The sequence below is a fragment of the Rhinatrema bivittatum genome, chromosome 7 (assembly GCF_901001135.1).
Source record: "Rhinatrema bivittatum chromosome 7, aRhiBiv1.1, whole genome shotgun sequence".
Classification (NCBI taxonomy): domain Eukaryota; kingdom Metazoa; phylum Chordata; class Amphibia; order Gymnophiona; family Rhinatrematidae; genus Rhinatrema; species Rhinatrema bivittatum.
The window spans coordinates 254,110,586-254,137,161 of record NC_042621.1 but is presented as its reverse complement, the minus strand read 5'-3'; the positions used below and the strand labels follow the sequence as shown (position 1 = coordinate 254,137,161).

Here is a 26,576-nt window from a genome sequence, read left to right as displayed (position 1 = left end):
ACAATTTTCTCAGTGGAAAAGGGTAAACAGTGGAGTTCCTCTAGGACCTCTGCTTTTCAATATATTTATAAATGATCTGGAAAGGAATACAACGAGTGAGGTAAACAAATTTGCAGATGATACAAAATTATTCAGAGTAGTTAAATCACAAGCGTATTGTGATAAATTGCAAGAGGACCTTGAGAGACTGGAAAATTGGGCATCTGAATGGCAGATGAAATTTAATGTGGATAAGTGCAAGGTGATGCATATAGGGAAAAATAACTGATCCTAAAGCTACACGATGTTAGGTTCCATATTAGGAGCTACCGCCCATGAAAAAGATCTAGGCATCATAGTGGATAATACTTTGAAATTTTCGGCTCAGTGTGCTGTGGCAGTCAAAAAAGCAAACAATGTTAGGAATTATTAGAAAGGGAATGGTGAATAAAACGGAGGATGTCATAATGCCTCTATATGTGTACAATTCTGGTTGCCACATCTCAGGAAAGATATAGTTGCGATGGAGAAGGTACAGAGAAAGGCAACCAGAATGATAAAGGGGATGGAACTGTTCCCCTCTGAGGAAAAACTAAAGAGGCTAGGACTGTTCAGCTTGGGGAAGAGACGGTTGATGGGGAGATATGATAGAGGTCTTTAAAATCATGAGAGGTCTAGAACGGATAAATGTGAATCAGTTATTTACTCTTTCGGATAATAGAAGGACTAGGGGGCACTTCATGAAGTTAGCATGTAACACAATTAAACTAATCGTAGAAATTTCTTTTTCACTCAACGCACAGTTAAACTCTGGAATTTGTTGCCAGGGGAATGTAGTTAGTGTAGCTGGGTTTAAAAACGATTTGGATAAGTTCTTGGAGGAGAAGTCCATTACCTGCTATTAATTAAGTTGACTTAGAAAATAGCCACTGCTATTACTAGCAACAGTAACATGGGATAGACTTAGTTTTTGGGTACTTGCCAGGTACTTGTAGCCTAGATTGGCCACTGTTGGAAACAGGATGCTGGGCTTGATGGACCCTTGGTCTGACCTAGTATGGCAATTTCTTATGTTCTTATGTTCTTGCTTTTGATGTCTTTAAAACATTTTTTAGTATGAATTTTTGCCTGTATGGCCAACTTCATTTCAAATTCTCTCTTAGCCTGCCTTATCAATGTTTTACATTTAACAATGCCTATGCTTTTTCCTATTTTCTTCAGATGGATCCTTCTTCAAATTTTCGAAGGACTTTTTTTGGCTAAAATATCCTTTTAGTTTTGCCTTTTCTTCCCCTAGATCTTCCCATCCAGCTAACGACCATTTTGAGAAAGTTAATTTTCCTAAAGTCTAGGACCCACATCTTAGGATGAACCTTCCATCTCTTGGTCCTAATACTGAATTATACCATCTGGTGGTCACTGGTTCTCGGATCAGACATACTGTTCCCTGTATGTAGGCGCCAGATCCAGTATCACACCCTCCCAAAGTGGACTTCATTACCAGTTAACAGAACTGTTCTTGCAATAATCCAGAATATCCCTGTTTCTAGAAGATATTGCAGTTGGGATGTCCCAGTCAACATCTGGAAGATTAAAATCCCCTAGCAGGAATACCTTTTCTTTCATAGCAATCCTGTGAATATCCTTCATTAAATCTCTATCCATCTCCTCTGTCTGTGATGGAGGTCTATATATTAGCCCAGTATAAACAATGTTCCATTCCCTCTTTCCAGATTAACCCACAGTGCCTCCTCATGATCCAGGAAGCCAAAATGCCTATGTCGACACCATCTACGCAGCCATTTGTCTCCAGAATGCAAGCTTTCCTGCATGGGCCTTTATCCTTAACTGGGAGGATTGAGGAGAATACCACTTGTGCACATATCTGATTTACCCTCTCTCCTACAGCCATAAAGTCACTTTTGATTCCATCTGTGTGGTACCTCACAGTATCATTCATGCCAACATGGATGAGTAACATTGGATAGTGGTCAGAAGGCTTGAGGATTCTCGGCAGTCTCTCCTTGATATCCTGAATTTTGGCATCCAGCAGACAACCCTCTTCCCAGGACAACGTCTAGTCAGCAGAAAGATGCCTCTGTGCCCTTCAGAAGCAAGTCACCAACTTAATTACCCTCCTCCTCCTAGGTGCAGTGGTTGCTGTGTCCACAGCTTTGGGGTTTGCATGTCCTGGTTACACCCCATCATGGGGATATCATCTCCTCCTCCTCTTCCAGGGCTGCACACTGGTTCTTCAGTTCAAGGGAAATAACCATGGTGTAGGGTCTACTAGCTGTAGTAATCTGGGTCCAGTTGTCATCTTGTGGACCAATTTCAGCTTCCACTCTGCTTGAGTTCTCCACATTAGATGTTTTATTAGCATTTTATCAATGAAGTCCTCATCCCGGATGCTTCTCAGTCTTGTCACCTCCTTGAGTTCTGCCACCTCCTTTTCTGAGAGAGTCTATCTGCAGACATCTTTCACTCTGAACCGGTTCCTCACTGTGGATCAGGACATTTGTCTGGACAGAAATAGAACTGGTATCAGCGGCGACAGGTTTGGCAATACAATGGTTTACAGGTGTATATGCCTAGCAAAGCGAGGTAGTCAGAATCATGGAGTCAAAATTCAGCCCTATTTTTATAGAAGAGCAGGGCCCTTAGGCACTGGGACCTTCTCCGCCATGCAGGTGCAGGAAGGTCTCCAGCCTACAGGTTACAAAAGGGGGGACCCTCTTTAACATCATTGACACCTCTTCACCTCTGACCATCTTGGTGCCTTGAATAGCATGGGATTTTCCCAAGCCCCATATCTGCATCCTGGCTATTTCTGAGAATATTTTATATTTATATTTTCCTAGAAGCTATAGTTAATTATGAAGATACAGAAGTCAACCACAAATGCTAGATGACGCTTTTCTGTATCTTCTGAGCTGCTAAAAGCAGTGCCTATCTCTGAGTTACAAGCCTTAAGCATTTGTTATATTTTACAATCTATTTTCTTGTCTATAAGATTTAACCCTTAGCAGTGCTCGGCATTGTATTACTAGGCCAGAAGGATAATAGAGTTTTGGTTTTATTCAACAGTATGTTACTATGTTAAGAAAAAAATTGCTATGAATATGGATAAACATGGATTAATGGTGAAGAGCCGGCATGGTTTTAGCAAAGGAAGTCATGCCTTACTAATCTATTAGATTTCTTTGAATGCACAAATAAGTGGGATAAAGGCAAGTCAGTTGGGACGATTATAGTATATCTGGATTTTGAGAAGTTATTTGATAAAGTCCCTCATGAGACTCCTCAGGAAATCTAAAAAATCACAGGATAGAATGCAGTGTTTTGGGGTGGATTGTTAACTAGTCAAAGGATAGGAAACAGAGTAGCACTAAATGGTCAGTTTTCCCAATTTAAAGTGGTAAATAGCAGAGTGGCCTAGGTTTCTATCCTGGGACCAATGTTTAATTTATTCATTATTGATATAGACAAGGGAGCAATGAATGGTGTGATCACATTTGCAGATAATACAAAATTATTCATAATAGTTAAAACTCAAGCAGACGTGTGAGGAATTTCAGGAGGGCCTTGTGAGACTGGAAGACTGGGCATGCAAATGGCAGATGAAATTTAATGTGGACAAGTGCAAAGTGATTCACATCGGAAAAATTAGTACTTACCACTTAGGAAGAGGACATTGGCGATGGAATTATTTGTAAAGGAATAGAGAATAACATTTAGAATATCATAATGCCAATGTATGATGCAACCACACTGCTTCATCTCAAAAAAAGATATTGTATCTCAGAACTAGAAAAAGAGAGAGTGGCAACAAAAATAAGAGTATGGAATGATTCCTTTATGAAGAAAGGCTAAACAGAATAGGGCTCTTCAGCTTGGGGGTAACTTGCTGATGCAAAATAAGCATGGGGTAACTTGCTGATGCGGTGGTTACTATCCTTAACCAATAAGCCTGATGCAACTCCAATTTCAACAGCAAGAGGTAATGGGGAATTGGATTTAGACAGCAACCAACAAGGGTCCTGACTTTTACGGTCTGGAAAAATGATAAGTATGGGGGCAAACCTGCATGGCGCAGAAGATACTACCATATGGTTGCTGGAAAGACTGGATGGACCATTTGGTCCTTTTCTGTTGTCATTTCTGTGTTTATATGTTTCTATTAAGAGACAATAGAGGACACGATATAGGTTTATAAATCATGATTAGTTTGGAGTTTAACTGTGAAAACATAGGAATGTAGAACACGTTGGCAGATAAAGACCAAAAGGCCCATCCAGAGTGCCTATCTCCCATCCCACTTATTTACTTTCTCACATTGTATTTGGTTTTGAGGACACTCAATGAAACTAACTGGTAGCAGAATTAAAACAAATTTAAGAAAGTATTAAACATACAAGTAAGCTGTGGAATTTGTTGTTGAGGATGTGATTAAGACAAATATTAGTGGTTTACAAAAAGGTTTGGACAAGTCCATTAACAACTCTGTCATGTAGACTTTGCCATCTCTTCTAAAAGTGAGCAACAGGGAAAGGATCTTCTATTTTAGGATCTTCCAAGGGCTTCCGGACTGGCTAGTGTGTGTTGGAGACAGGGTGTTGGGCTCAATTGTCCATTGATCTGTCTCAGCATGGCAGTTCTTATGTAAGAACTGAATTACTTTGACTTGCTATTCTACCTTGATGTATATATCCTGAAAACAATTATTTTTTTGGTTTGTTAGGTGGCATATTCACAGCTACTGTATACAGTATACTCACATATAAGCCAACCTTTGTTTTTTAACCTCCTAAACAGGAAAATTGTGAAACCCGCATATAAGCAGAGGTTCAAACATTTGAGAGCCTACAGTGGTGCTTGCTCTCTTTCCTCCTATTAACAAGACTGTAGATGGGGGTGGAGTAGACAAAACTCTTTTTACAGAAGAGAATGTATGGGAAGAGCTAGGAAAACTGAAAGTGGACAAGGCCATGAGGGAGCTCAGAAATGTTCTGGTGGGTCTGCTGAAGGACCTGTTCACTAGATCCCCAGAAACGGGAGTGGTGCCACAAGATTGGAGAAGAGCGATGGGTGGTCCTGTTTTACAAGAGTGGGAGCAGAGAGGAGGCTGGAAACTATAGGCCGGTTAGCCTCACCTCGGTAGTGGGAAAATTAAAGGAGACTCTGCTGAAGGAAAGGATAGTAAACTATCTACAATCTGTTGGGTTGCTGGCCCTGAAGCAGCATGGATTCACCAGGGGAAGGTCCTGTCAAACAAATCTGATTTGATATTTTTTTGATTGAGTGACTCGAGAATTGGATCAGAGAAGAGTGCTCAATATGATTTACTTGGATTTTAGTAAAGTTTTTGATACGGTCCCGCATAGGAGACTCATGAACAAAATGAGAAGCTTGGGAGTGGGTGCCAAGGTAGTAGCGTGGATTGCAAACTGGTTGACTGAAGCATGTAATGGTAAATGGAACCTACTCCGAAGAAAGAACGGTATTAAATGGAATGCAACAGGGATCAGTTTTGGGATCGGTTCTGTTCAATATCTTTGTGAGCGACCTGGCGGAAGGGATAGAAGGTACAGTTTGTCTATTTGCAGATGATACTAAGATCTGCAACAGAGTGGACACGCCTGAAGGAATAGAGAGAATGAAAAGTGATTTTAAAAAGCTTGAGAAGTGGTTGAAGATTTGGCAGCTGGGATTCAATGCCAAGAAGTGCAGTGTCATGCATCTGGGGTGCTGCAATCCAAAAGGGCTTTATGTGATGGGCGGTGAAAGACTAATGCACACGGACTGGGAGAGGGACCTCGGTCTGATAGTGTCTGATGATCTGAAGGCGGCAAAGCAATGTGACAAGGCGATAGCTAAAGCCAGAAGAATGCTGTCATAGAGAGAGGAATAACCAGTAAGAAAAAAGAGGTTATATTGCCCTTGTACAGGTCCTTGGTAAGGCCTCACCTGGAGTACTGTGCTCAATATTGGTGCCTGTATCTCAAAAAGGATAACGACAGGATAGAGGCGGTCCAAAGAAGAGCGACCAAAATGATAAGGGATCAGCATTAGAAGACTTTATGAGGAGAGGCTAAAGGATCTGAATAAGTATACCCTGGAAGAGAGGAGAGGTGCAGGTGAGATATGATACAGGCCTTCAGATACCTGAAAGATTTTAATGATGCACAGTCGTCAAACCTTTTCCATTGGAAAGAAGTCAGTAGAAATAGGGGTTATGACATGAAACTTCAGGGAGGACGATTCAGAACCAATGTCAGAAAATACTTCTTCACTGAGATAGTGGTGAATGCCTGAAATACCCTTCTGGAAGAGGTGGTGAAGACAAAAACAGTCAAGGAAATCAAAGGGGCATGGGATAAGCATTGTGTCCCTAAAGGCTAGAGGTTGAAAATAAAATAAGAGTGCATGGGGGTAACTTGCTGCTGTGGCATTTGCTACCCTTAACAAATAATCCTTGATACTGTTAAAGCAACTCTATCATTGCTGTCTGCTTCAACAGCAGTGGAAAAGGGAATTGGATTCAGACAACAACCAACAAGGGCCCTGAGTTTTATGGTTGCGGAACAAATAAACATGAGGGTAACTTGCTGATGCGGCGCTTACTACCCTTAATCACAAACGGGCCGATACAGTAAAAACGCGGGAGAGTGGGCAAACACCTGTTTTTACTGCTTTTCTGAACACTTTCCCGGTGCCCGGAGAAATTAGGCGCTAATTTCTGAAAATAAAATGTGCGGCTTGGCTGCACATTTTACTTTCTGAATCGCGCGGGAATACTTAATAGGGCCATCAACATGCATTTGCATGTTGCAGGCGCTATTAGGTTCAGGGGGGTTGGACGCGCGTTTTGGATGCGCTATTACCCCTTACTGAATAAGGGATAAAGCTAGCGCGTCCAAAAGGTGCGTCCAATCCGGGGTAACGGTGCGCTCCACCGGAGCGCACTGTACTGTATCGGCCCGTAAGCCTGATACTTTTGATGCAATTCCAAAATTGCTCTCTGCTTCCATGGCAATGGTTAAGGGTAATTGGATTCAAACAGCATTTGAGGGCCCTGATTTTTACGGTCTGGGAAACTGATAAGCATGGGGGTAACCTCACAGTGCAGCAGATACTGGCATAAGCTTGCTGGACAGACTAGGTGGATCATTTGGTCCTTTTCTGCTGTCATTTCTGGAGCACGGGAAGGCCAGGGCTTGGGAGGGGCTTCTCCCTGCCCTGATGAATGAGAGAGAGCTGCAGAGAACTGGCGAGTCCCCCTGAGGGACACACATGCACACACTTTTCTGGCCCACCTTGGTCGCGTAGCAGTAACACAAAAGTAAGCAGGGGCCATATGTATCATAGAAATAACATATAACAGAAACTAAAAATTCCCTTCTTAGCAAACCATTTATTTATTTATTTATTTTTAGCTTTTCTATACCGACGTTCCTGTAAAAGATACAAATCACATCGGTTTACAGTGTAACTGCAAAATTCGCTCATAGGCGATACAGAGAACAAGGGAGACAATTAAAAATGGAACGGGTCATAACAAAGCATAACAACCTATCAAGCCATCTAAAAACAGATGAGATGATAATTGAGAAACAAAAGAGACAATGTACTAAACTGTGGAGTCTTGCTAAAGTGTCCGTTAGAATGAGTCGGGCGGGGGGGGTGGGGGGGGAGTGATGATTAAGTATCTGGGAAGGCTTGGCTGAATAGCCAAGTCTTGAGGTGTTTTTTTTTAAAAGTCTATGGGCACAACTCTTGCCTGAGGTCCAGAGGCAACGCGTTCCATTGATGGGGACCAGCTGTCGATATGGCGTGCTTTCTTAATGATGTTTTCGCTTGTGGGGCGAAAAGAGTGTCTTTGTGTAGGCGCTTCTGATTGGTCTAAGTGAGGTATGTGGTCTAAGTTGTATAGAAGTCTTGAGGGATGTGAGGTTGTGTTTCACTTTATGTATGATCGTGAGGACTTTGAAGAGAATTCTGGATTTGATGGGAAGCCAGTGGAGATGCTGAACGGTGGGGGTGATATGATCCCTTTGTTTGGTCTTGGTGAGAATCCTGGCTGCTGAGTTTTGGACCATTTGGAGAGGTTTGATATAGTTGGCTGGGAGACCGAGAAGAAGGGAATTGCAATAGTCCAATTTTGAAAGGATGATGGATTGCAGCACCAATCTGAAGTCTTGGAAGTATAGGAGAGGTTTTAGGTTTCTGAGGACTTTCAGTTTGAAGAAGCACTTCTTAGTGGTGGTGTTCACAAACTTCTTCAGGTTCAGCTGGTTATCCAGGATCACGCCCAAGTCTCGAACGAATGGAGAGTGTTTAATAATTGAATTGGCTGATTGGGAGGAAGATAGTGAGATATGAGGCATGGTGGGGTCTTCTTGAGAGATAAGAATCTCAGTCTTGTCTGTGATCAGTACCAGGTTGAGGGTAGAAAGAAGGTGTTTAATTGCTTGAAGACAGTAGTTCCAGTGGTTAAGAGTTTTTTGTAGAGATTCTGTGATTGGGAAGAGTATTTGGATGTCGTCAGCATACAAGTAATGGGATAGTTTTAGCTTCGAAAGGAGGTGGCAGAGTGGTAGAAGGTAGATGTTGAAGAGTGTAGGTGAGAGGGAAGATCCTTGAGGGACACCTCGGTTGGAGCAAATGGGGGGAAATTCTTTATTGTTAATCCTGACTTTGAAGCACCTGTTGGACAGGAAGGATCTGAACCAGCAGAGAGCAGGACCCTTGATGCCTATGTCTGTTAGTCGTTCTAAGAGGATAGCATGATTCACCGTATCGAATGCGGCCGATAGGTCGAGGAGCGCAAGAAGGTAGGTTTGTCCTTTTTCCAAGTTTATTAGGATGGTGTCCGCTAGGGATAGAAGAAGTGTTTCTGTGCTAAAGGTTTTACGGAATCCATATTGAGAGGGGAGAGAATGTTATGTTCCTCCAGGTATTCCGATAGCTGTTTAACTTTTTTTCCATGATTTTTGCAATTATGGGAAGGTTAGCTATTGGGCGGAAGTTAGCTGGGTCCGTTGCAGGTAAGTTAGGTTTTTTTAGAATAGGTTTAACTATGGCGAGCTTTAGTTGGTTAGGCACTAGTCCTTGGATGAAGCAGAGGTTGATGATTTCAGAGATTGGTTTTGAAATAGTGTTTGGAATGTTGAAGAGCAGGTTGGGCGGTATTGGGTCTGAGGGATGTGAAGCCAGTTTCAGTTTTTTGAGGATGCTTTCTATCTCCAGAGAAGATGTAGGTTTGAAAGCTTCGAGCATTGAATTTTGTTGTGGTGGGGAAGGGGGGGAAGTGAGGGAGTTGTAGAGTGAGTGGAGAACCATGGCCCCCAACCCTGGGGCTGCCCTCCAAAAGTGTTAGTAAATTTCTGTGCTATTGGGAATGGAACTTGCCAGGTCCTGACCTGCAATAATTTAAGTATAGTGGGGTCAATGGCCACATAAACAGAGAGCTTTTTTAAAGGCTGATTTCATTGAAGAAATTTCTCAGCTTCACGTGAGTATACAAGGTAAGTCCTAAGTTCTGTGAGGGCTGAAAAAATATGCACTTATAGATGAGAATACAAAACCTAGATCCTCATTCAATTTACTTTAATTAGCTCTTTAAGGCAAAACTGTCAATAGCTTATGCTGAAATGAGACGATGCATATCAGTGACAACATGAATAAAGAAACCAGCTCATGTTAGCTGGTTTGTATATTGAAGCATGTCAAAGTCCTGAAAACAAAACTTACTTAATTTTTCTGTATAGATAGGTTGCTGCTGTTTTTAATAACACACGTGACATGCTAACCAGATTTAGTTGGCATTCCTCTTTAAATTCAGGTTTTAAAAGGTTTTATCTGGGGGCCAAGCCAGAAACTCAGTGCACTGCCATGTAGAGGGACCTGGGTTCAAGTCCCGGCTCAGGTCTTTTCTGGGTCAGCCATGGCTCAAGATGCTGTGGAGCCAGTCATCGTGTAATGGTGACACACTGCAGGCTGAATTTAAGGCCCACGATTGCAAGGTTTCTGAAGATGCTCTGGTGCATGGCCCCTAGCCAAAGACTGTTGCAGCAACCACCGGACTAAAGAAAGTTGGAAGGGCATATAAAATAGGGGAAGTATCTTCAGGTGGTTGCAAATGAAAGTGCCTGGTGCCAAAATCCCAGCCCTGATTCCAGTTGAGCTTCAAGTTCAAAGGAACAGGAGGAAATTGCTGAGTCAAAAAAAAAAAAAAAAAAAGAAAAAGTTTCCACCAGATGGCAGCATGAATGTGTGAAACTTCCAGGGCTGGAATGAGACTCATCTATTTCAAGAATTTGAAGTGTAGAATAATTGGCTAACATTGGTAATTATTTCTTCTCAGCAGTGCCATCATATTTCATAGACTTAGGGTGATATTGTGCAATGGGTAAGACCAGAAATTCTACATTATTTTCTTTCCCCATCTACTGCTCTGATTGCTAATCTTCTATTTAAATTCGTTTTATATTCAGAGTTCTGTCTACTGCACATAAATTCCAATTTAATTATATTTTAGTGTTTGTAATTTTTCAAGCTCTGTAAAGTGGAAATGGCATAGTGCGGTCAGCCATCTGTCCATCAGAAGTCTGTTAATATGTTTGTTTGATTCGTTGAAACCCAGTTACTTTACATCCACATTAATTTTGTTTCTTGCATTTCTGCTTTGTTTTAAATTATCAAAAGTTTAAACAGCACAGTTGTTATCCTTTTTTTGGTTGAAACTATGCTATTGTAGTTGAATAAAATTTAGATGGTTGAATAAAAGTTACAAGAGTGAGTGAGAAGTACCTGCATGAAGCAGAAGAATAATATCTTATATTGGTATGAGTCTTGTGACTATTATAAAGCATAAAAGTTTTTTAAAATCTTGTCCTTATATCTGCACTTAACTTTTGTGTCTTTGGAAATGGTAACAAGTCTTTTTCTTTCTTGGCAGCTTTTAAAGCTATCACAACATTATAAAGGTTTTTGATTGTCCAAAATTTGAGTCTTACAGGTTCAACAATACTGTGAAGTATCTTAGAACAAAATGTATTATGCCATGCCTCTTTGCACAAGGCCCATTGTGATTATGTGAGAAATAACTACACCAGCCATATTATGTTCAAAGTCTTGACCATAATTTTTACATTTATTAAAATTTGTTAATCGCTTAACACTTAAAGGGCTAAGCGATGCACAATAAAATATACATAATTAAAATAGACAAACAAAATATCTAAAACTTAAATCTTCAAAGCCATTAATGGATTGGCTCTGCATCATTTCAGCACGATCATGAGAGAGACTATCACCCATGTCACGTGCTCTGATCTTTTTTGTCTATTGGATGTAAGGGGAAAAAGTGACATCATCATCTCAGATGGCAGCATAACCGTGAGCTCCTGATTCTGCAGAATAAAATCTTCCTCAAATAACAGCCGTCCACAGCTAAGTGACGCCTCTCTGAGCATTTATTGGTGGCTGTAGTATGAAGCATGGTGGCCAAGAAGAAGTTGGTGGATTTTAAACAGTTTTCGTATGCTAAACTGAGTGGTGATATCAGGCATAGCGGGGGCTGAGGGCCGTGATCAACCAGAAGTAGGCCCGGTGAATTCAGGTACAGAGATTGCTGGTGAGTGGTGATGTGCCTTCCTGGTCTAAATTGAGGAATTGGTTTTGTGATTTGAGGAGAGACATGAAAACTTAACAAATTTTGGCCATGATGGTGGATAGTCGGGAGGAAGTGTCCGATATCTGTAGGAGAGTGGAAGAGACTGAAACATGGCTAGATGCACATGCAGAGTCAATTGAGCAGCTGCAGGGCCATTGTAAAGATATGAGGGCTGAGCAGCAAGAATTACCCAACAAAATAGAGGACCTTGAAAACCACAAAAGCTTGTGTGATCTGCTTTAGGGGAGTGCTGGAGACTCCCAGTAACATGGATTTTGTGATGAGTGGCATGGGAGTAAGCCATTAGTGGTGTGGGGTAGTTGACACAGCCTTATAGGTGAACCCATGAGACCTACGCTGACAGTTGACAAATGCATCCTGAAGTGGAATAGACTGGAGCTTCACCTGTACCACCAACCACCTTGTCCGCAGGTTGAGCCCTTGGGTTCTGGCGGCCAGAAGGACTTAGGTGGGTCCCTAGGGTGATAGATAGAACAAGAGTCCAAAAACACACTGGGATCAGGACAGACAGCAGACTGGAGATATCGTGAACAATCCAGGAATCGAGGCAGAAGGCAAGCAGGCGTAGTGAGTTCCAAGGCAATGATCAGGTCTAGGCGGCAGGCAAGCGTGGTCAGATCCAAGGCAGAGGTCAATACCAGGAGATCAAGCCATGGACAGACAATGAGACACTGGACGAGACTAGCAAGGCTGGTCAAGATGAGTTGGGCAAGGCAAGGCTGGACAAAAGAACGCAGGAACTCGGAAACACAAGAACGTAGAAGCAACACGCTATGCACAAAGCAGGAGACCCGTTACTGAGACAGCAATAGACAGTCCAGGCTGTACTTAAATAGATACGGCTATTGATATCATCAGTGGGTGCCACAGAGCTTTTCATACCATTGGCCTTTTAAGTGCTAATGTGTGCTGATGGAGAACCAGGGGAGGAGCAGGAACATAGTGGTGTGCAGGCATCGTCGGAGCTCTGTCAGAAGCTGGGGCCTGCTGTATTGCAGCAGTCTTCCTGATGCATCGGGAGAGTATTGAAGGCACTGGGGTGAGTTGGAGAGAGTGGCTGCCCAAGCGTAACAGGATTGTAATAAGGTGGTCATCAGTATTTGCAAAAAGATATTGACCACCACAGCAAGGGCAGATGGCAAGACTGAGATCACATTTGAATTGGAAAGAGCGCACCATGCATTGGGCCAGCGACGAAATAATAACCTGAGGGACATAATAGTCTGTTCCCACAATTATACCCTGAAGGAAAAGATCTATATGGCTGTAAGGAAACAAGAATCCTAACAGTGGCAGGGCAATACGGTGATGATATTTGTGTAACTGTCCCTGAAAATGCTGTGCAAACAGCAGGACATGAAGGAAGTGACCACCACTTTCCATAAGGAGAACATACCGTATTGATGGCTCTATTTGGTTTCTCCTTCACACAAGGGGTGTCATCCAGAGTCAAAACTGTGGCAGAGGCGGAAGATATTCTAAAGGCAGCCAGGTTCACCATTCCTCACGTTTCTAAATCAGCCCCACTCCATGAAGAGGCTAGGGATGAATACCTGCTTTTGGCAAGGAGTTGGAAAGGGGGCAGACTATTGCAAAGGCAATTGGGAGAGTCTTCCTCCTCTAAGGACACCACCACTAGTTAATCCAGCATACTTGAACATTTGTAGCTTGTGAGCTCTGTATATTATAACTTTAGCCATTCGCCAAGCAGCTTTACACTTTTGCTGAATTAGCAGAGTCACTGTAGAAATGTTCTGGTTTGTCAGGACGCTGGAATAAGTACACCAATGTTTTGCTTAGACTGTCATCTTTGGTTTTGATGTTCTATAGAGGTGTTGGTTTAATATGCTGTTAAGATGTTTTCATGATTTGATGAGCTCTTGCAGAGTGGGGTACTTCTCGGATGATGACCACGCCTCCTGAGAGAGGAGAAGATCTGTGATAGGCAGATAGCAGATCATATTTGGGCCGATGCAATAAGACGCATGTTAAAGCACCTGTTTTCCTAACGCATGCACAGCCACATCCCCTGGGCGCCCGATGAATTATGTGAATTGAGGGGCTGTGTAAAAAAAGACGCACTAGGGAAGAATTGTGCATCCCTAGCGCTCAAATGCATTAGGTGCCCACAATTGCAATGGGCACTTAATACAAGCATCCATTTTTATTCCACTTCTGGCCGATTTGGCTGAGGTTGCTAGACACCAATAGCTAAGTGCACCTTGCTATTGCTCGTGTAAATTGTATGTGTAGATTGGGCATCCAGAATTTTTTTTTTTTTTTTTAAATAAAGCCCATATACCTTTAATTTTAAATACTGCAAGCAGCAAATTTGTCACAATGATACTAACCAGGAGAAACCACAGAGGACCGTTTTTTTTTTTTTAATTTTTAATTTTCAAATTTCAATTAATTACATGATATATTCTCATATAGAACACGGTACATATATTCATAACATAGAAATATACCTGGAATATATGTAATACATTTAACATTGCCAAGAATATATATACCTAAATATAAGCAATATGGGGGGCATATACATACAGAGCGAAATAAAGTAATCCTATTAGTAACAAGATAGGAGAAGCTGCCTTCCTTCATTCTATGTTGATCCCTATCTGGGGGTACTTTGTGAATGACCAGTCAGAAAACCCCTGAGTTGTTCAGGTTCAAAAAATACGTAGTTATTATTCAAGTATCTGATACAACATTTACTAGGATATTTCAATACGTATCGGGCCCCCAAACTTAGAACCCTCTCTCTCATAGCTAAGAATTCTTTTCTACGAATTTTAGTTTTTTTACTGGTTTTAGTAGTGTGAGACATTTTCATTCTCATGGCACCCAATTGTCTGTATTATCTTGCACCTTATTATTACTTTTATTTTTATTGCCACTCTTATCATTGAACTTATTTGGGGGATTATCTAAAACTGAATTGTTGTGTTCTGGACGTCTTTGTTGCTGTAGATGTTTGTTGTGTATTTCTTATCTTTAACGCAAACTTAAAAAAAAAAAGTCTGTAGATGTACCTTCATTGCAGCTGGTCAGACTGGCTGAATAGAGAAAGCGTATGTTCAGCATTGCTAGGCCTCTTTTGTGGCCTGCTTTCCCACATGAGTTAAAACTAGAAACCTTGTTGATACTTTCAGGAAGTAGGTTAAGGTGCATTTATTCACTCAAGCATTCAGTGATTAATGATCACTTCAGAACAACGGTCAGTGCATAGCACATGTTAGGGCTTTACCTCTAACCCTAACCAGCAGGCATTAGTCTCACTTGGCACAGTCAAGTTACCATCTAGGCAGTGAACGGCCAACCATCCTGATGACTTGACGTGGTTTGTTGGCTTTAAACTTCATTTTGCTAGCCAGCCAGCACAAATAACCATTGTCGGTGTCTATGCATTTGCTCTGTCAGTGTTTTTATGCATGTGCATATGTTACCTGCCCAGAGCCAAGGATGGAGCTGGATATAAACATTTTTAAAATAAATGTACTACTATCTGTTAATAATTCTAGCTTGCTAACAGCTTTTCAGACCTGCAATTAATCCACATGGATATCATTCTATGTATTAAAGCCCCAGTTCCTCTGAGTTAGTGTCCATAGTAATTAGCTATGTACTACTTCTTTCTAGGTGAGGCAAAAAGCAAAATTCCAGCCCATAATTAATGTTCTGAAGAGAGAAATCTGAGATGTAATTGTCCTGCTCTGCAGAGATCCATGCTAAAACCAGAGTGTTGATCCTGGGAGATCTTTTGCCATGAGTCCGAAGCAGTTCTGCATGAGAAGACCAAATTCCACGTTAACTTTGTTCACTTTTTGGCTAGTTTTTTTGTAGAGAAGAAAAAAAGACTTTGGTTTGTCACTTTTTTCTCTTGATGTTGCAAAAATAATTTTATTTTTTTTATACCATATATTCTTGCCTTGCATAGATGGCAAATAATTAGAGTAGTAGATTATTTTGAATTACAGAGAACTATAAATCTTATCTGTTTACCTTTTTTGTAGTAGATTGTTTAGAATTATAGAGAACTGTTTTAATCTAGCTGAAAATGTTGATTAATCTGAGTTTCAATTAGGGGTCTGAATAAAGTTCTACTCTGAATTTTTAAGTACATAGAATCACACCTACTCATCCCTCTGACTTTTTTCTTATATAAACACTTAAGAAGCCCCATTCCTTCAACTTTAATCCATTAAAGTTGCTCCTTCCTCAGTTATTCCCACCTATAATCCACTCAATTTAGTTTGTTCTAATCCAAAGCCTTTCTTTTTTAATTTCTATACCTTGTCTGTTTATCTTGATTAGATTATAAACTCTAAGAAGTAACGGACTGTTTCTTATGTGTGTCTGTACAGAGTTGCATACATCTGGTACGATAACATTTTAGTTGATTCAAATTTGCCACAAGTAGAAGTATAGGTGTTACTGTAGAGTGCGTGAGGAATAACTGCTTTTGACTATTTCTGATTGCTATTAAATTAAGTAAGAATTGAAACGAGTAGCAGAACATCACTTTCCAAATTATTTTATTAAATGTATATACCACTTAACATTTCTAAGTAGTTCATAGGAAGTACATACACTCATTTTTGCAATACATATATCATAAAACCATAGTGAGATAGAAAATAAGATCAATAAAAGATAAAAACAAGCAATTTTATACCAAAAACATCCATTATATTAAATAATAAAAAAAATAAAATAAAAGTTACATTCAATGTGCATGTAAACGTGTACATATTGGTTAGTACCCTCACATGTAAATCCTGTGCTAATGAAGGCATTTACTGTTAACCCTAAGTTATCAAAGTCTGACCACAGGATGTGATAGAGCTGCTTGGAATACTCTTGAAAGTGCTCATATGCCATAATCGTGATCTAAAATACAGAGAGAGAGAGAAACTTCAGGCCTTCTGTCTATTTTGTGCTTATTTTACCAAGTATCACATTTTTTTTCCTAAAATGGGTCTATTTTAGACAGTTGTCCTAGTAATTTTTCATTCTTGCTGTGGCAAGGACTACTCTCCTCCTCATGGCAATATTTTGTTTCCCTGCTAACTTGTCTTGACTAGCCTTTTTTTCCCCCCCATTAAATAAAAACACCATTAGATTGTGCCAAAATTATGGATTGCATTACATTTTTTTCTTTGCCAGTTCTTGCAGCATTACTAACTAAATTGTTCTTATTTTTAGAATGCTTTCTTCCAATGTAATTGCTGCTGTCATTTGCAAATTTCTGTATCCTTTCATATGAGTTAATACAGATATGTTGATGCATGGAATTCAGATTACCTAAATGAAAAGAATTAAACCCTTTTATTGACAGAGCCACTTAAGATTTCAGCATCTAGCGTTTTAAGGTGGTAGAACATAACGCTAGTAGAAAAAAGTATACTATGTTACATCACCAAAAATAAAATCCCTTACCATCCACTAAACCAGTTCAGCTACATGGCGTTAGAAGATGGAGACAGAAAGCAAGAGTTTGCTGATGTCGCCTCCAATATAGGGCACTGTGCTTCCTGCTGCAACTTAATTTTTCTCTGTCTCCAGCAGATGATAAAGGTGCCATTCCTGCAGCCTGGAATTCTTGGTGACAAATTGCTCCTAGGAAGTTTTCTGTCATTTGGGGATGGACTTCCTGATTGAGTATTTTATTTATTTAGATTTAGTTCATACCTTTTCATTGGTAGCTCAAAGCGAGTTACATTTAGATGCCAATTTCAGGGTTCCCTTGGTTCAGGGGCTGGTGGTTCACGAACATCCGTCTTAATTTTGTCTTTCAGCTTAGCCTTTGAGAGAGCATATCTGTCAGAGGAAGGTTGTAAATACCCTTTTCCGGTCAAAGAAATTTTTCACATCCTTGTCATATGTGAGAATCTGGAAGTTGTATGAAGATTGGTGCTCAGTTAGGAAGATCTTGGCTAGAGGAACTTCAGTGCTGGTTATCTTAGAATTCCTGCAGTAGGGGATTAGATAAGGATTGGCCCTTAACTCCCTAAGGTGCAGTTTGCAGCTATTGCCTGTTACAGAGGCCAGTTGATGGGCAGACCTTTATCATACTATCTGAATGTGCTTTGTTTCCTTCCGGATGTGAATCAGTACCTCCTTGGAATCACAAATTTGGTGTTATCATGCAAGGATTTCCAAGAGTATTCTGTAGCAAGGAGGATACTCCCACCCTTTCTCTGTGAAAAGTGACAGGACTACTAAAGATTGCTAGTTATTACCTTATATACAATCCAAGAAGCCCAGGAAAGGACAACTGATTATCTCAGAATCAGACCCTTTTATTTACGATATTTCAGGTTTACTATTTAGAATCAAACAAATACCTCATGCCTCTTAGATAAGAAACGTATACTACAATCCTTAACACAGCATATACCTATAATGATTAAAGTTTAGCGTATTATAGGTGAACCCTGAGCAGTACACATAAAAATAACCTTGACTTGCTTGGGATGTTATTAATAAATTAACTAAATAATAATAAAAAGACTTTTCATAAATAACATAGCTAAATACCTCTAATGCTTAGGCCTGGATAGTACTTAGATGAGATTAACCTTAGACTCACCACTGCAGCTGGTTCTGATCTTTGAGGGTGAGAGCTGGAGTTCCTGAAGGTGGCCTCTGTGATGGAAATACATATTAGTGGGTCTACAAAGCTAAGAGGACTTGTCTGATCCCTAGAGGGGAAAAAGATAAGTTCTACTCTGGCTCTAAAGTGGCAGGCAGGAGATTTATCTTAGATGCCGTGCTCTCCAGAATGCTGAATGCTACAGGGAGGGGCAAAGAGCAATAACTTGGGTGTCATCTTCTGATGGTGTTTATTTAAAAATGTTTGTATACTGCTTTTACAGCATTTGTCGATCAAAACGGTTTACAGGTTAAAATTACATACATAATTAAAAATAACATAAAAAACATAGAAGACAGGAAAAATTATAAGTCAGAGGTAACCATAAAAGAGGACAGGTACGAGCACTGTGCCAAGGGATCAAAGAAACATTAATGCGATTTGAGTTGGTGCTTATTTAAGTGCTGAGGGAATGCTTGAATTGCAAACTTGTGAGGCAATAACAGTTTTAAATGCTGTCAAAAATAGGAATATTTTAAGATTTTTTTTTAACGCTTTATGAGAGGAAATCTGCCTTAGTTAATCAGGAATTGAATTCCAAATCAATGGGCCAGCGACTGAAAAAGTGCGCCTTCTGGTGATATTGAGTCTGGCTAAGCGAACCATAGGGACTTGCAGTAGGTTTTTATGCATGGATCGTAAATTCCTACTGGGTTGATAGATGTGGAGTTGTGTGCATAACCATGTAGAAGTCATTGTATAATCAAATTATCAGGCCGATACAGTACAGTGCATTTGGACGCGTGTTTTGGACGCACTAGCTTTACCCCTTATTCAGTAAGGGGTAATAGCGCGTCGAAAACGTGCATCCAATCCCCCCCCCGAGACTAATAGCGCCCGCAACATGCAAATGCATGTTGATGGCCCTATTAGGCATTCCCGCCCGATACAGAAAGTAAAATGTGCAGCCATATGTATATGTATTGCCGGCACCGGGAAAGTGCACAGAAAAGCAGTAAAAACTGCTTTTCTGTGCACCCTTCGACTTAATATCATGGCGATATTAAGTCGGAGGTCCCGAAAGTTTAAAAAAAATAAATTTTGAAATTGGCCTGCGGCTCACGGGTTGAAAACCGGACGCTCAATTTTGCCGGCGTCCGGTTTCCGAACCCGTGGCTGTACACTTTAGTGTATTAAAAGTGTTTATTTTAGCTTGTTTATTTAAAATTGTTTATATTCCGCCTACATTGAAAACTCATGCTAGAATACTGGCAGGCTGAGGACCGCATGGGAGCCATAAGGGATGATGTCAGCAAAATTGTTACTTTGTCTCCATCTGCGGTTTGGGAGGCATAACCCATGCATCTGGACTCAACTGGCTGGACTCAAGGAAAGTAAATTATCAGGTAAGAAATGAATTTCTCCTTCCTCCTTTCTTATTATATTCTTTGTTGCTGACAAACATACCTGTTCCTTGTCTGTGGGTTGCTTCCAAGTGCATGGTTCTGCCACACCAGCCAGATGAGCATGATAATGCAGAATATTGCTCATGAGGCTAGAAAAACATAGAATTGCTTCCATTTCTAAGATTTTTAAGAGAATGTTTTCTTTTTGTGTGTTTGCCGATTAATAAAGGTGGGGAGACTCGGATGGAGTAATTCTTAACCATGATTCCATTGTCTGTAGCCCACTGTGAAATTTGCATGCATCATCAGAAAGCAGACATTGACACATTTTTTTTAATGCAAAAATAAGCTCTTTTTATAACACAACACAGAAGAATCATCATTAATAATGGTTTATAAATTCTGATTTTGGCATAAATGGCAATAAATAATTTTAACATGTAAATTCTTAGGTATAGATATGTTAAATGTTGGATATTTCTGTTAGCAATCAAAACATACAGATTTATGAAGTGACAATTTCTGTTTTCAGTGGCAACAAAGAAGAGGCAGTACTTCAGACAAACAAGCAAGTTTACTCCAGCTTACTGCGGGCCACTGCGAATAAAAGCGCTTCTCTGCTGGAAAGAATAGATACTGTTATAAATATACTGGATCAGCTGTCTCCTAAGAGTGAAGCCAATGCCACTGTAACTCAATGAGCTGCACTACAAAAAGCAGCTCAGGTATTGAATGTGATCAGTGCCTTTTTCAAACCTGGGATTGACAATACTTGGTCTTTCGTGGTGCTTAGTGCTCGTCGTGAATAAAATGCTGCAAATGCCTAAGCCATCAGAGTTATGGCGGAGCAGACCGGGATAGCTCATCACCTCCCTTATGCAAAGCTCATTTTCTTTGGTTGCTAATATTTTTAAATTTGTGGTGAGAATTTAGATATAAACTCTGTGGGGAAAAAATGTATGTAAAGTCTACGTTTTGTACACAGGGGGAAACACAAGTTTCTTTTTTTTCTATGAAAATTGACATGCAATTGTGCAAAACAATTTTATGTGAAGTTGACATGGAGATTGGTTTGTTAAATGTCTTTTTTAAAAATGAGATTATTGGAAGCTTTAAGGGAAAACTTTTACCAGTATTGATAAATATGGCTGTAAAAGAAAAGTCCCTTTGGATTTATGAATATTTCCCCTTGAACTGTAAGAATTACTGTGCACAAAAACTGAAGCTGTGTCTTTAGCTCCAGTGCCAGGATTTTCTGAGAAATTAGTTATGCGCTGAAATTTCCACGTCACCTCAGCATGAATGGAGGAAGATTTCTCCTCGTTTTACAACTGTATGTTTAAATATATTTAAATTTTGATTTTTAGTTTTTATTTTCAACTTGAAACTGTGAATAACTTGTAAGACTTATTTAAAAAGTTTATTAAAAAATAAAAGTATATAATCTGTCTGTTATTTGGTCATTAAAGGCTATAATTTTATATATATATTACAAATTGAGAATGAAAAACACATTTAAGAGTCATTTGATAATATGAAGAGGTAAAATCTCAAAAATTGCTAGTGATAGTTAAACTGATATGTTTATATATGGAACTAACAAATATCTCCCGTGCTCAGACATAAAGGCAAAATTGAAACCATTATGAGAGCAGAAAATATTAGGAGTTTTAACTACCCTACCAAAAGGTGACAGTAATAATTAAATTGCAGTTTAAAATCCAGCTGGTGATGACATGGGGCTAAGAAAGTGTTTAACTTCCACTCCACTCAAGCGGAGTGGAAGTTAAAATCCTTTGATCTGAATGGTGATATTGTGGCCTCACAAAGAGAGAGCCTTGTCTGTCCAGAAAGTGGGGCTTAGTGTTTGAAAGGTGTGGTTCAGAGGAGGTAGTGCTGTACACTAGTATGAGGAGGACCTGGGTTTGTTTGCTGAGACAGCAGGTGTTTTGAAGGCAGTGTTCATAGCCCCGCAGGGAAAGGGTCTCAATCATCATTTAGCAGTGACACCTAGTGGCCAGACTTAGGGTCCATGTTCTTAGAGGGAGCTGTCGTCGGGCCCTCGGCCAAGAACTGTAATGGCTGTTTTTAAGCAGGTTGGGAGGAGGATATAAAGCTAGGGGGGGTAGGAAACCCCTGGATGATTGCAAATGAAGAGTACTTTCAAGTAACCAAGACTGGCCATTGCTTTGGAAATAGGATGCTGGGCCATTGGTCTTGCCCAGAATGATGCCTTTTGTATAATTGTGAAGGGGTAACCCTACACACCCCCTCTTTAACCTGTATGGAACCAGACATTTAGCTTGGTCCACCTTAATTCCTGTAGAGAGAGAGCTCTGTGGATGGGACCATACTGGGCATGATGAAGAGGCAGAGCTTAGCTGGAATCAGGAGGGCCCCCACGACTCCAGGAGAATGCAGCTCCTGAATACTGCTCTACATTGAAGTAATGGTGGAAGTATGCTGCTGGAGGTAAGCAGCATACCTACTGAAAGATAATTGAGGTAAATAAAGTTAAAAGTTGCAAGAAGAAGGCTGGAGTCTGTGTGTTACATGCCTCCAGCCTAAGAAAGCTATTTGCTATCCCATGTGTCAGTTCGCGGATTTCTGCTCTATGCAAGGCACAGAGAAAAACCCAAGTCTCCAAAAGGGAGGAGAAAAGAAAGAAAGAGATTTTTTTGTTGCATGGATTCCCTGCCAGAGAAACAGTTTGGAGGCAAAGTAGTGCTGCTAGCTATGTAGAGAGCACTGAGAACTTAAAAAACAAATAGGCTCAAAAAGGAGCACACAAAACAGTTTAAACATTTTTAACACAGAGAGCTGTATATTGGGCATGAAGAAAAATAAGTAGCTTTTAAAATTTATTTTATTATATGTTTGTTTGCAAGTGTGGAGAGAGCTCTACTTGCCTAGAGAGGAAATCAGTGAGTCAGATTTCTGGTGAAGCAGGTTTATTTTTCTTCTCCCTTTTCCTGAAAAAAAAAAGTGTTTGAGTGTTGTGAGCAGGGCATAATCCTAAAGAGAGAAGTGAAACTGCCAGAGTTGTGTGTGGGAAGGGCATTATCCTCCTGAAGCAAGCCCAGCTGCACATCTTCCTCAGAGCAAAAAAAAAGGAGCAGTGTTGCAAAGTGTGCATGTTTGAACAGGGCGTGTCCTCTGAAGAGAGCCAGAAGTAAGCCAGTTGTCTTTGCACTAACACTCGAGAGTCAGCCATGTCTCTGGGAAAGCATGACTGAGCAAGAAATGCAAGCCATGATTCAAAACCTCTTGGAAGGAACAAAGACAGCTGCAAGAGTGTGTCAGGAGAAACCAGATTGGTGGGTATATGTGGGGGAAAATAAAAAAGGAAGCAAAGAAAACAAGGCAGCTGGATGCATCTTATATTGTTCTTATATTCCAGAGAGTTAAAAGCTCAGAGTCACAAAAGAAAAGACAGTAAGAACAACTATTAGTTTTAGGGAGAGACCTATAGACATTGTGAAAGCAAAACCTGGAGTGGAACCAGGGAATGCGTCACTAGAACAGGCGGCAAAAGAAAAACCTTAGATGCAGCTGCAGGCCAAAAAAAAGATTGAGAGTCAGCTGACTGAACCTGCAGTGACTGTGACTTGTGTGCAGGAGAGCTCATGGTGGAGCTTTAAAGAGTGGCCTGAATGAAGCAACCCAGACTGCCCTGAAGGAGGTAGTGTAGAGTGGCCTGTTGGAAGCACCATAGATTGGCCAGAGGACGCCAGCATAAAGGAAACCAACATGGAGAATCCAGAGGAAGGTAATAGAGAGAGCCGAGGGAGGTGCTGTAGAGTGCCCAGCCTCAACCACTGCAGAATGACCAGAGGAAGATGCAGGTGGAGACAGTGCAGAGGAGTTGGGAGTCGCTGTGACAACAGTTGAAAGAGAGTTGAAGCCTGAAGGAAGGCAAGTTTTGGAGCAAGTAGAAAAGAAGTTACCACAGGAATACTAAAGTGAAGTTCAGAGAGTCCTGCCAAAGGAAGATTAGAAAACGAGCTGCAGATGGAGTCACGTGCAGGAATAGGGATGGACACTGGGCAAAGGCACAATGGGTGGTTATGATACTGGTGGTATTTAGGGTAACCCTAATGAGAAGGGGAGAGCATGACCATAGAGCCACTGCCAAGAGGCCAGAAGGGAGGGAATTGGGAAGGTGGAGTTGCTTCCATGGACGAACTCCAGGGTGAGTGTGGACACTCGCCCTGAAGACTTTGAGTTGAGGAGGGGGGGGAGGGTATGTGAAGGAGTAGCCCTGCACATCCCCTTTTTAACCTTTATGGGACCAGGCATCTAGCCTGCTCCACTTAATTCCTATAGCGAGAGAGAGAGTTCTGTGGGCGAGACCCTGAAGGGCAGGATAAGAGGCAGAACCTAGCTGGGATCAGGAGGCCCCCCCATGTCTCCACAAAAACGCAGCTCCTGAATACAAGTCTACATTAAAGTAATGGTGGAAATATGCTGCTGGAGTCCGTGTGTTACATATCTGCAGCCTAAGAAAGTTATTGTGCTGTCCCACATTCATGCTCTTGTGTTCCAAGGCTCATGGCACTGTGCCCCATTAAAAGACAATTCTAACTGAGCTGTAAGCCCTAATGGAAAACTGCCGAGCCCCCCTACCCACCCACCCCCACCCCCCAAAAAAAGTCTGTTATAAATTTCTCATAACATTGTAATAGAATGGGTAATAACACTTATGTTATGGTTGGATAAGGCTGTCCAGTGTTATTGGATCATTTCTCCAATTTTGGCAGAATAAAGGTTCTGGTTATGAATAGATCACAAGGCACATTGTTTTTCATTTCTAATTTTTCTCTCTGGGAATTTTTTTTTTTTTTAATAGATTAGCGATGTACATTCAGATTCTTGCATTGCTGTGCTGGATTTTAGTTCTGGTTTTTTTTTGGGGGGGGGGGGGGGTTTGCAGAAGTTGGCAGTGGGAATGCACATTTAAAACTAATCGGAGAAAGTTCTTTTTTACTCAACGCACAATTAAACTCTGGAATTTGTTGCCAGAGGATGTGGTTAGTGCAGTTAGTATAGCTGTGTTTAAAAAAGGATTGGTTAAGTTCTTGGAGGAGAAGTCCATTACCTGCTATTAAGTTCACTTAAGAGAATAGCCACTGCTATTAATTGCATCAGTAGCATGGGATCTTCTTAGTGTTTGGGTTATTGCCAGGTTCTTGTGGCCTGGTTTGGCCTCTGTTGGAAACAGGATGCTGGGCTTGATGGACCCTTGGTCTGACCCAGTATGGCATTTTCTTATATTTCAGAGAATATATTAGTGGTGTCTTTGCTTCTTAAACATAAAGCCTTCACACCTATGTGGGGAAAACTACAGAGCATGAATAAAATTAAAAACCAGTCCCATCTTTCTATGCCAAAGTCATACTTTTATTGATCAATTGGGTTATGGGATGTGAAAGCTCATTGTAAATCAGAAATGAGCTTAGTAGGTTCCAATATTAAGTCTTTTATAAATTATTCAGTTTAGCACAACACCTGCATTTGTACATAGAGGAAAAGAAAAAAAAGCATTAAAATGCCTTGTTACATAAAAGTTAATAGGAACACTGTGGCCCAGGTATAGTAAGGGGTTTCTCACAATTTTCTGTCACTAGAGAAACTGCTTAATTACATCCGACCCAATGCCACTCTACACCAGTTTCAGGGAGGTGGGCTACTAAAATAGAAGCGAACAGCTCCAGGAAGAAAAGCATTGAATATATTACATTATAGAGCCCCCCCTCAGCGTCTTCCCCAGCTTTAGCCTGGGAGGCTGATGCCTGCTTTACCAGATGGATGGCTGGAGGGTATGATGGATGCATGCTAGATAATCAAGGCTTTCCAAACCTATCCTAGCCAGCCATGTTTTCAGGATATCTGCAAAGAATAGAAGTGAGAGAAATATGCATAAACTGGGTGTCATGCATATAGATTGTGGACATCCTGAAAACAAACTTGACTAGGGTTAGGACAGGCATGGGAAGCCCTGCTTATACGTCTTAGAGAATGTTAGGAGGGTGATTAAATACAGTAATCTCTGTATAGCTAAGCATAGCTAACCCCACCTTGCTCATAAAAGCATAAAAAGAAAACTGCATGCAAAACTGGGGGAGGGAAGGAGGGAGTTACAGCATTCTTTTCCTGATTTACATTTAATGCTAAATAGTAACAAAAGAGCTTGTAAGATGACTTCAAGAAAAAGATGTATTGGACAATGGAGAGGCTCTAATAAAAGATGCACACTTTATTTTTCCTCCCCCAAATTTCTAGAAATAGAAAACTATATTCGTACAGCAATAAAATTTAGGAATAAGACTAACAGAAGAAACGACAGAGCCAAAAAAATGGCAGCACATCTTGTGGAGACTAACTGGCAGTGGTACTTAAATAAGCCAGCCTGTGTAAGTATGCGTCTGAAGACAAACTCTGTATGCATGCAGTACTGGAGAAATAGAAACCTAAATGCATTTTCTTCATGTGCTGTGCAAAATACAAAGAGATCAGAGACGCATATTTCCCAAAGCTGACAGAGAAAATCCACGACTTCCCACAAAAGAATGAGCAAGCAAAACTATCTAATCCTGGGGGACAGATGAGAAATAGTGGCTATAGCAGCAAAATATGTGGTAGCTTATCCCCAGGCCAGAAATGAAACCTAACCAGGGATAATACAGAGCAGCACCAAAATTTGACATTTTGTGTACCTGTAACTTTACTTGACATTTTGTTCACTCGCATACTGCTTCTGGGTGTGGAGAGGACACACACAGACAAAAGGATCCAGATCCTGCAGACTATCTCCCTGGCAGGATCCAGTGCACTAGACACTTAAGACACAGTTCAATGCATCACAACAGTAGATCCCAGGACAATTCATCTT

At 40.7% G+C, this 26,576-nt stretch overlaps 1 protein-coding gene across 4 annotated transcripts in view; it reads left to right on the top strand.

Moving 5' to 3' along the window:
• Positions 1 to 21,134, top strand: part of EDRF1 (erythroid differentiation regulatory factor 1) — a 190,410-nt gene extending 169,276 nt beyond the window's left edge. For 3 of the 4 annotated variants that reach the window (XM_029610049.1, XM_029610048.1, XM_029610051.1), the window contains one exon: positions 20,217 to 21,134. In XM_029610049.1, coding sequence (XP_029465909.1) covers positions 20,217 to 20,385 — 169 coding nt within the window. In that variant the 3' untranslated portion in view covers positions 20,386 to 21,134. Of the gene's footprint in view, positions 1 to 15,322; positions 19,112 to 20,216 lie in introns of those variants that run through there. The other variant, XM_029610050.1, reaches the window with a different exon arrangement.
• The last annotated feature ends 5,442 nt before the right edge of the window (positions 21,135 to 26,576 follow it).